This window comes from Anarrhichthys ocellatus, unplaced genomic scaffold, assembly GCF_004355925.1.
Source record: "Anarrhichthys ocellatus isolate YVR2014 unplaced genomic scaffold, GSC_Weel_1.0 scaffold26, whole genome shotgun sequence".
NCBI lineage: Eukaryota > Metazoa > Chordata > Actinopteri > Perciformes > Anarhichadidae > Anarrhichthys > Anarrhichthys ocellatus.
In genome coordinates this window covers 4,902,854-4,913,639 of record NW_022280056.1, presented here as the reverse complement: position 1 = coordinate 4,913,639, position 10,786 = coordinate 4,902,854, and the positions used below count along the sequence as shown (strand labels likewise).

The following is a 10,786-nucleotide window of genomic DNA, read 5'->3' as shown; positions in this document are numbered from 1 at the left end:
AAAAGTTTTTAATACCTCAGACTGATCGTTCAAAGGATGTCAAATCGTATATTGACTGTGTCATCAGAGTTAAACAGAACTCTAGATTAAAAGAAACGTTTGCTAGAAGATAAAATACGACATCTTCAGCTTGGGAAATAGCATGTCTTTTTAAATTTGTGCATAAGTAATGCACTCTGGCTCAAACTGACGAAATAGTTGTGTCTGTCCGTCTGGGGAGGGAGCGCTGCAGTGGTTGTGTACGGGCAGCAGGGAGTGCTAAAGGCAGAAAAAAAGAAGAAGAAAAACCTCTTCTTCAAGAAAGTGTGAGAGTCCCTGTGGAAAAGTCTGTGCAGGACTGAGAGGGTCAGAGAAAGTTTGCTTGCCCCTCAAGTCCAGAGTGTGTGTGTTTGATAAAAGTTCTCAGAGCGCAGATCTGAGACCGTGCACCGGTCTCGGCAGTCCAACAACACTCCTTCCGATTCTTGCTGACAGTGGAGACGAGCGGATAGAGTTAACACGGGGAAGCTAATGAATATGAATGAGGTAAATGAAAGCTGATGAATGTTATCCCTTATCTCCATAAAGATTGGACAATTCCCTTGAACCTCTGCCAAGGACACACGCAATAAAGAACAAATTTGAAGAATTCGCTTGTCTGGCAATTTGATGGACGTTGATAAGGTTACATCACAACGCAGTGATATATAATGTCTGGATGAGGGTGAGATCAGAGCTGCAGATCACTGTTTAATAGTTTGTCCATTGTCACGGCAATTGCTAAAAGAAAAAAATCAATGTTGATTTTATAAGATCTTTTACCAATATCCTGCAGGGCTCATACACACATTTGAGTTATTAAAATGAATATGTCTATTAAGGTATTTTCTTCCCGAGAGACCACTGCTAGCTGACGAAGAGATATATACTCTCATTTTCCTCTTCATTTTCCCGGTGTCAGATCAATCATGCACCATCCCAACTCAAGGTGAAACCCATCAAAGTGTCATTCCTCCATTGTGGGTGATTCACAGGAAACTCCGGCACACAGACGGGCGGGCAGACAAACAGAAAGACAGCATCAACAAGCGAGTTGGGGGGGGGACGGGGACAAACAGCCCCGATGCCCGGAGAGATTAATCTGCTTTTACTGCCGGTCCTCAAGAGCAAAACGAACACAACTCCCAGTCGTAAAAATTGGCTCATAAACACCAGCAGGTCGCTTGTAGAAATAAATGAAAAGTCTGTCCAATCTACGAGATAAGACACAACAAGGAAACAACAGGAAACTTTGCTCGGAAGCAGTTGGCTGCACGTTCCTCAGGTAAGATGCCGAGAAGGTGGATCGTCCTTTAAAGGAGAGAGTGTTCGCTGGAGGTGCAGAGTCAGTGAAGATGTGGGGAGAAGTGCATGCCGCGCTGTGGACCAGTCTCTGTCTCCTCTGGGCCTCATCCGTCCTCGGAGCTCCGGCAAATGCGCGGGGACAGAAGGTGCTGCTGGTCTCCTTCGATGGGTTCCGGTGGGATTACGACCGCAACGTGGACACGCCACATCTGGACAAAATGGCCGAGGATGGGGTCAAAGCCCTGTATGTCACACCTCCTTACCTCACTATCACCAGTCCTACACACTTCACCCTGTTGACAGGTAAAGTGGCTTTATGTTCTACAACAGTGCTTCAGGTTGCCAGCGGGATCTGCATATCATGGCGGAGCAGGAAACCGCTCTTTACTTTGCTGGGATTGAAAAAAAACAGCCATGGTGAAAAAAAGGAATTAGTTGTAATTGAATGTCCCAGGGTCCAGCAGCTTTTATAGCTGAGTAAGATAATTATGCTTGGATGACTGAGGGAAGAATTCGCTGCTCCCTTTTCTTATTTTGACTCTCAAAATCATCAGCGCCAGCTAAAAGAAATTTAACTTCCTTGAAATTAAATTCCTCTAATCTCCGAAGTTGGTCATAAGACCTTGTCCAAAAGCGTCATGCCACTCAGCCCGTTAAGTTGATAGAATTTTAAATGTGAATGTGTCACGCTGCGAATAATGAGCATGAGCACACTGACGAGCGAATTCCCCTCTTCTGTAGGCCGCTACATCGAGAATCACGGGGTAATCCACAACATGTGGTTCAACACCACCACCCTGGAGAAGAAGGCTTACTATCCGACTCAGTTTGTGAACGAGTGGTGGGACAATGGCACTCTGCCGATCTGGATCACGGCGCAGAGACAGGTCTGTGCGCGCAGCACAAATTTACATCTTATCACTGCGAGAGACTGTTTTGCAGTTTTGCAGCACTAGAAACCATTTCTCTTGACAAAACACCATTGAAGGCTCGCTGAATCATTTCAGCTGGATCCCTGCAGTTGTGATGCAAATTATGTTTTCGCCGGTCCAGATGTTTACTGGTAACTGCATGCAAATGACAGCTGCTGTAAATTTGATTTGATTTTGTTTCCCTGCATGTTGAACCAATCGGCCCTTTGCATGCTTTTTAACATGTCTTTCTACCCCCCCCCTCCCTAGGGCCTAAAAGCTGGCTCCCTTCACTTTCCCGGCACGGCTTCCAGTTACCAGGGACAGGTTGCCATGGTGCGGGAAGTGGAGCCGCTGCGATACAACTACAAGAATGAGACCGCGTGGCGCGAGAACGTGGACAAGGTGATGGGCTGGTTCAGTGACCAGGATCTGGACTTCATATCGCTGTACTTTGGCGAGCCGGACGGCACGGGCCACAGATACGGGCCCGACTCCCCGGAGCTCTGGGAGATGGTCAAGCAAGTGGACCGGACGGTGGGCTACATTCGCCACTCAGCTGAAGGACACGGGCTGACCGACCGCCTGAACGTCATCATCACATCTGACCACGGAATGACCTCGGTGTACCGAAACGGTCTGGTGGAAGAGATCACGCTGTCCAAGATCCCGGGCTTCTCGTTCAAGGACCTGTCCTTTCACCTGGTGGACTTTGGCCCCTCTGGGATGCTGTTGCCGAAGCCGGGCAGGCTGGAGAAGGTTTACGACGCCTTGAAGGGGGCCCATCCGCACCTCCATGTGTTCAAGAAGGAGGATATGCCGGAGCGTCTTCACTTTGCCAACAACGATCGTATCCTCCCCATCATTCTATGGGCCGACCCTGGATATGTAATCAACGGGGTGCGTTGACGGATAGGCTGAAGTTTGCTTTTTATAACTTCCATGCTCAAGAATACACTGTTTGAGACCTGCAAGACTGCAGAAATACAGATGTTTGATGTGAACTAATCACTACGGCTATGTTGCACCAACAAGGATTAATTTAATGTAAGCTAGTTCTAATCAGAATTTAGCAATTCTTGGTTTCCAAATACACATTTGAGATCAAGCCAAGCTCTGTTGCACAATTAAAAACAAATCTCTGTTTCGTACTAAGTTTAAACCAAGTTTAATTAATATGGGGATATTTGCTTACCCAAATTAAAATAAATGAAGAAAATTGCATGCTGTCGGGACCAAGTAAGTAGGCTCTGAAACCCGTCTGTGCACATTAATACAACACTACATTGTTTGCAAGCTAGGAAGCTAAAAAGTCAGTTTACCTTACGTTACTCACAACAGCTCTAACATCTCCTCCTTTTAGGAAAACTTGTTGGCCGAAATATTGGAGAAACATGGACAAATATTAGAAGATAAAAAAGAAAATGTTTTTCACAGCCTGTTGGTCCAATTGGCTGCAGAACAGTTTTCTTCCTAAACCGATATCTTGAGATAAATTCAGCAGCAGCATCATAAAACTCAACTGGGTTGAGTTTGCTCCTTAATGTTCTTCAAGGATCTTGATCATTTTGCTCCATCCATCTCAAAAAGGCAGCATTTTTAAAAAAGGTAAACCTCCTCAAATGTAGTTTAAAGTGAATACTGGGTTAAAACAGTTTACAGTTAAAAGCTTTGGTGCAACAGAATTAAATTAAACTGAAAGTAAAAAAATAAACTGATGATTAATTGAGAATATGCTACTTATTTTAGCAATAGTTAGCTAGTCAAAGATTTTGTAGTAGTAGTAGTAGTAGTAGTAGGTGTAGCAGCACTAGTAGTAGTAGTAGTGGTAGTAGTAGTAGTAGTAGGTGTAGTAGTAGTATTAGCAGTAGTAGTAGGTGTAGCAGCACTAGTAGTAGTAGGTGTAGCAGCACTAGTAGTAGTAGTGGTAGTAGTAGTAGTAGTAGTAGTAGGTGTAGCAGCACTAGTAGTAGTAGTGGTAGTAGTAGTAGTAGGTGTAGCAGCACTAGTAGTAGTAGTAGCAGTAGTAGTAGTAGTAGCAGTAGTAGCAGTAGGTGTAGTAGTAGATGTAGTAGTAGTAGTAGTAGTAGCAGTAGTAGTAGTAGGTGTAGTAGTAGTAGTAGTAGTAGTAGGCATTACATTACATTACATTACAGTCATTTAGCAGACGCTTTTATCCAAAGCGACTTACAATAAGTGTATTCAACATCGGTTTTCGAGAGAACTACTAGTCACCAGAAGTCATAAGTGCATGTCCTTTCCTCAAACAAGCATCTAAGAGCATAAACCAGAGCCAAAGTACAGTGCAGAAACAAACGAATGCAATAAGTGCCACAAACTAATAAGTAAACAATAAGTGCAATAAGCTAGTATGAATACAATAGATGCTAAGTAAATGCTAAGTGGAAGGCTCAGGGTAGGCCTTTTTGAAGAGGTGAGTTTTCAGCCTGCGCCGAAAGATGGGCAGCGACTCTGCCGTCCTGACGTCAGTGGGGAGTTCATTCCACCGCTGTGGGGCCAGGACAGAGAACAGCTGCGACCGGGTCGATCGGCCGCAGGGACCTCTGAGCGACGGGGCTTCAATCTCCCCGAGGCAGCAGAGCGAAGTGGTCGGGCGGGGGTGTAGGGCTTGACCATGGCCTGGAGATAGGAAGGAGCTGTTCCTTTCACTGCCCTCTAGGCTAGCACCAGAGTCTTAACCTGGATGCGAGCTCTTACAGGGAGCCAGTGTAGAGAACGGAGAAGGCAAGTTGTGTGGGAGAACTTGGGGCGATTGAACACCAGGCGTAGTAAACAAAGTATATGTTATTATTATTTTCCGTCATAGTTTGGTTAGATTTAGGCAACAAAACTACTTGGTTTGGGTTACGAAAAATATGAATAGCCTACAGTAGGCGACATTAATAGATACGGTATCGCCTGGTTGCCAATAGATGTCAGCCTTAATTAAATCTTTACTGAGTTGTAACCGACAACCTCACCGCTCACTCCTCCACATTAGACCTTTAACTGCTGAGATTATGATTACGACCCATTAACTGATTATAAGGAAATCAAATGACAAGCACGGATACACGGATGCAGATAAACAACCTTTACAAGCCGTCCAGTTTATTGGAGGAAAATATTCTCAACTCTCGTCTGCAGAGATACTTAGAGTACCAGTAGCATTTTGCTCACAGGAAAATGGTGAAACTGGACTCTTTTTCGACTAGAATTAATGAGTTCAATTTTAATCTCAGCACATTACAATTTCAATCAAGTGGATTTGCACGTCCTCGGGATAATCCAAGCCCCGGCTGATGACATGCGGCGCTCTCGAATGCTTCGTGAAGCCATTCATGCCTCAAAAATTAAAAATTAGCGTTTTCATTTGACTCCACTGGGTCGGTAACTTTGCATCTGAATGCGTCAGTCAGTTCTGGAAAACCACCAAATCATAACTTAATTTAGAGAATAAATAACTGAAATCATAAACGGTCTCCAAATGCTGATTGTGAGGAAACCAATCAGTGCCGTGAATCCGCTGATAAGACAGGTTATCTGAAGTTTAGAGGCCGTGATCACGACTGTGTTATCCGACTTTCTGTTCTCTCCGTTGATGGCCACTCAAACTGCTTTTAGTCTGATCTCAGAGGAGGATCAGCATGTTGAGGCTGTTACATAACCGCTTGGATGAGGGTATTCTGCATACGCATATTTTTAGCACATTTCTGCTGGAAATAAACTGAACATTTACGACACAAATTATCAAAGGAATTTATGTGTTCTGGGTGTTTTATGAAAATGTTTATTTTGGGAGCTGGATTAAAATTCTCATTTAGCTGTTGGTTGACAGAAGTAACAGATGATAGAGAATGGAGAGGACTCTTTCTCTTGGACAACACCTCCCTCTGCTGACTAAACAGGAGCAGGCCGAGATGTGTCACCCTCTGCAGCTGTTAAGATCCGGCTCCTTAAATCAATGCCTTATAAACGTTACGATGTAATTGAATCTAACAAACTGGGTCACGCGTGCTCTGTTATCCATCCTTGCAGTATTTCCCCGTTCAGTTCAACAAGGGTGAGCACGGCTTTGACAACCAGGAGATGGACATGAAGCCCTTCTTCAGGGCAGTGGGTCCAGCATTTCACAAGAACCTGGAGGTGGGGCCCTTCGAGACGGTGAACATCTACCCCTTGATGTGTCACATCCTGGGCATCCAGCCGGAGGTCAACGACGGCCACCTGAATGCCACCAAACACATGCTGGTTACCAGCGCGACCACTCAGGGTGAGTTTATAACCGACTAATGAGTCTCTCCCCGTGGCCTCCAACACCTGCTCCTTCATTACGAGGCCATTCATCCATCATGTCTGACTTCATCATGGATGGATTACTGAACGGCCCTACAAAGCACAGGCCCAGGGGCCTGAAAGTGTCAGGGGCCCCACTGGCCCTCTGCTAAAGAATGTAAACTCAAAGAGACTCGTACCGACCACAAAGAGAAGCCAAATGTTCACAATTAAACAAAAAACAAATACAAAGAGACACAAAAAGACAACAGAGATAAACAAAACTACCACAAAGATAAATAAAACAACAACGAAAGGGACTCAAAAGTACCTCAAAGTGACTCAAAACAATTACAAAGAGACGTATCATGACCTCGAAGACGCATAGAAAGACTACAAAGTGACAAAAAATGCCCCAAAACCAGACTAAATTACCTCAAAGAACACAAAATAACCTCAAAAAGACAAAGAAATTATTACAAAGAGACACACAATGACCTCAAAGAGACAATTGTAAAGAGACACAAGACACCTACAAAAAACGCAAAATTACCTCAAAGGCACAAACGACCAAAAAAGACACATAATGACAAATATACACAGAACAAAGAGATATAAAATGACTTCAAAGAGACACGAGTAGACCTCAAAGACACAAAGAACTATTTAAAAAAGACCTCAAAGAGACTCAAAAGACCAAAAAAGACACAAAATGGCTACAAATGGCGTCGAGCTACTGCAGGTTAAAACTACAAAGTAGATCTGGTATTGTTGATGGTAACTTTGGAAAGATTTTAAGAAAAGAGATCTAAAGATCTGATGCCTAGTGTCAGGTGTTACATAGTTAAAGGACAATGCTGTCAATATTTTTGATTATTCTTACCAACAAATGCCATGAAAAGATCAAAAGCAACAATGTGTTAGTTTGTCAAACTCAGGTTACTCAAACAGAAAGAAATAGTGCATTTGTATGGGACTATTTTCAGCAGCGGATGAATCCACATGTGGTGCTATAGTCAGTGTTTCTGACCCCAGGACATTTCTGTCAACACTGACTGGAAAAAGAAGAATGTTATGTCTGAGCCACACAGTTAGGAAGTTATTGGACTGAACATTAAAGTTGTTATAGCGCCATCATGTGTTTGGTTGATGCAATTGAGTAGAGGCAGTACTTTGATCGATGGGTTTTGCTGTATTTTAATACAGTAGATATTCAATTTCAGCACTAAGTTCCTGTAGCATGTAACATTAGTCTAAGTCCAGAAACACACATTTAGACTGTGAATGTGTTTTCTGTTTCAGGAGGAAATGTGAATTTCCTGCAAAATGTCTTGACTGGATTGTCTGCAGTGGCTGGATTTCTTGTTGTAGTTTTTATCGTGATGATGTCCCACAAAATACTGCAGAACAAACGCAAGAATAAAAGGTAACGAGTGAACAATTAAAGACTGTTTTCATGTGTAGTAACCGGTTGTCTCGGCTAAAAACAGAATATCGAGAATACTTCTGAGAATGTTTTTAAGTTCTGATATCACTACATGGAAATTGTATTTTAAAAAAATCACATTTTAACTGTTCAACTCTTCACACGTGCGAGACAAAAACGTAACTGACTGTTGTTTTGCTGAGCGCTGTTATCAATTCTTTTGTTGGTGTTTCAGATCACAGAGTTCAGAACATCTTCCAGAGAAAGAAAAGACAAAACAAACTTCATTCTGATCCTCAGGAGGACAGAAGCTGCTCCACGGTGACGCTGAGGAACAGCTGCCCGTGTGCAGTCCTCCTGGGGGGTTATTGTTCATCCCATGTGAGGAAATGCACTCTGAGAACTACACAAGGAACACAGGAGCAGAGTTGTGCAAAAAAGAAGAATATAAATGAACAGAATCGGTGGGAAATAATCAAATTAATAGAAGAGCACATTTTTGTGTATTTTGTTTAGTATTTGTTTGAAGGACTCTTGTATATTACTGTGTTTCACAACATGTAATTAAATGTTTACTATGGAGCGTCTTAAGACCATTAGCTCTCTTGAATAAGAGCTTTAGAAGCCATGAGCATAACGCACATATGTATCATAACTGCTGATGTACAAGACGTTTTTATTATTTCTAACAAGCGAAAACAAGAAAAAAAAATAATAAATAAAATGAAGATAAATAAACTTATTCTAAAACTAAGTGTGTTTCCGGTTTGCTTTGAGAATAAAGTAGCGTTAATTTGTCCATGTCTCTACTGTCACTTACAATTTGTGAATAAAGCGTTTCGATCAGAGGACGGTGGCCGCCAAGGGACACGTGTAAGCAACCACATTCTCAGTTACCCGCCTCTCTTCGAGTAATGTCATCAAGTTAAGCGCGGGAGCAACAAACTTCCGGTTTCGACTTTCAAAATAACAGTATTCCCTCAATATACCACAATGTGTGCATTTTTGTATAAAGGAGAATTGTCCGTAACAAACTTTTGTTTACAACACAACTAATGCATAATTGCATCATTTCCACATAACCAACTTTCTAAGTCAGTTTATTTTGAATGATATTTATAAACAACGAGTTGTGCTTCCCAGTTGAGACTGATGGGTTAGGATCTGCCCCAATACAGGTAGAGATAGTTAAAGAAGAAAAGGCAATAATGCAAAATGTACACAAAACAATATTCATAGAAAACTAAAATAAAATAGGGAGTTAAGAGAAGTAGAACTTCTACAGCAGCGTTTCTCAGATGGGTATTATAGTACTGCAGGGGGTACGAGAGATATTCCTAAAGCATATTTCATTAAATAATTATTCTATTATAAGTTCAGTACAGGATGTAAATGTATGTTCGATAAACCACATTCGAATTTCGTTTGTCAAAACGACTTCAAAGAGACGCTTAATGACCTCAGAGACATAAAATGACAACAAAGTGACACAAAGAAATGCCCAGAAAAACACACACAATGACCTCAAAGACACACAAAACAACCAAAGACGACACAAAACTACTGCAGAGAGATACAAGAGGATTTCATATAGACCTCAAAGAGACCAAATAAGACACACAATGACTACAAATTGCGTAGAGCTTGAAACTACAAACTACTTCTGGCAGGTAACTTTGGATAGATTTTAAGAAAACAGATCTGTAGATCTGATGGCAGCAGTTTGTTTTTTTAACAAAAATGTTTCAGCTGGTTAGCAGATACTTAAATAAATGATTCCAAGGTTGTACTTTTTTGTTGTTTATTGTGAGCGTTTAAGCCGAGACGAGCTTTATTTTGAAGGCAGAGGACCGCGGACATCCGGTCCCCACCGCGCGTAATTCCGGTGAGCTGGACGCGCGTCGCCTCGTCCTCTGATAAAGGACTGTTTCTCGGGCAGAAGGCAGACATGGAGGAGCTGAGCGCCGTGGGAGAGCAGGTCTTTGATGCGGAATGCATTTTAAACAAACGGCTGAAGAAGGTCAGAGCTCTGAAACATTACAACTCGTTTCCGCGTTGTTGTTGTTTACCTTCTTTTCTAACGGCCTGTTTACGCACGTTCTTCCGCTCTTCGGGCTGTTGTTCTTCTCTTCCAGGGAAAGTTGGAGTTCCTGGTGAAGTGGAGGGGATGGTCATCCAAGTGAGTACAACAATGAAAACAACAACAACGTGTCGCTGGTTTCTCTTCCATCAAACTGCTCCTCGATCCCTTATTCTGTCTTTATTTATCTATTCAATCGTCCAATCAACGAAGTCCGAACAACAACGACGCGATATCGTCACATCTGCTCGCGAGTTTGTTGCACAAAGTCTGCCTCTTTTCTTTTTTTACATTTGCTTTCTTTTGTTCATAACACACTTACATTTGGGAAGTTATCTCCAAACCAAAGCAAATATCTTTACAGCAATATCCGGTTTGTTTAACGGTTTTCCATACCTCATTTTAATCCAACAATAATTACGTTTTATTAATTTTATCCCCAAGTAAACATGTTTTAATCGCGTGACCGATCTGTCCCCTTCACGAGGACAACCTGACATTAAAGTGACTTTATATTATGTTATATAATGCGTTACACAACGCGCAGTTCTAGTTCATTTACGAGTTATCGGCTCTTTATTTTAATCTGCATTTATGTTGCTGCTTGCAAGGCTCCACTCCGTCACTTGCCCTTTTCTGTTCACTCCACATTGTTGCTGTAATCCACCATCAATGCACACTGTTGCCTGCCAGCTCCATGGCTTTCTGTTAGAACCACATCCTTTGTGTGTGTGTGTGTGTGTGTGTGTGTGTGTGTGTGTGTGTGTGTGT

The 10,786-nt window shown here is 42.4% G+C and overlaps 2 protein-coding genes across 5 annotated transcripts in view; both read left to right on the top strand.

Moving 5' to 3' along the window:
* The first annotated feature begins 1,245 nt into the window (after positions 1 to 1,245).
* LOC116391525 (ectonucleotide pyrophosphatase/phosphodiesterase family member 7-like) lies at positions 1,246 to 8,375 on the top strand. Its single transcript, XM_031862196.1, has 6 exons — positions 1,246 to 1,626; positions 2,065 to 2,210; positions 2,505 to 3,134; positions 6,273 to 6,507; positions 7,812 to 7,935; positions 8,171 to 8,375. The coding sequence occupies exons 1-6, from the start codon at positions 1,374 to 1,376 to the stop codon at positions 8,226 to 8,228; spliced, it is 1,446 nt and encodes a 481-aa protein (XP_031718056.1). The 5' UTR covers positions 1,246 to 1,373; the 3' UTR covers positions 8,229 to 8,375.
* Positions 8,376 to 9,809: 1,434 nt separating this feature from the next.
* cbx2 (chromobox homolog 2 (Drosophila Pc class)) overlaps positions 9,810 to 10,786 on the top strand; it is a 7,612-nt gene continuing 6,635 nt past the window's right edge. The window contains exons 1-2 of one of the 4 annotated variants that reach the window (XM_031862193.1): positions 9,810 to 9,955; positions 10,071 to 10,114. In XM_031862193.1, coding sequence (XP_031718053.1) covers positions 9,884 to 9,955; positions 10,071 to 10,114 — 116 coding nt within the window. In that variant the 5' untranslated portion in view covers positions 9,810 to 9,883. Of the gene's footprint in view, positions 10,115 to 10,786 lie in introns of all 4 variants that reach the window. The other 3 variants (XM_031862194.1, XM_031862192.1, XM_031862195.1) reach the window with 3 other exon arrangements.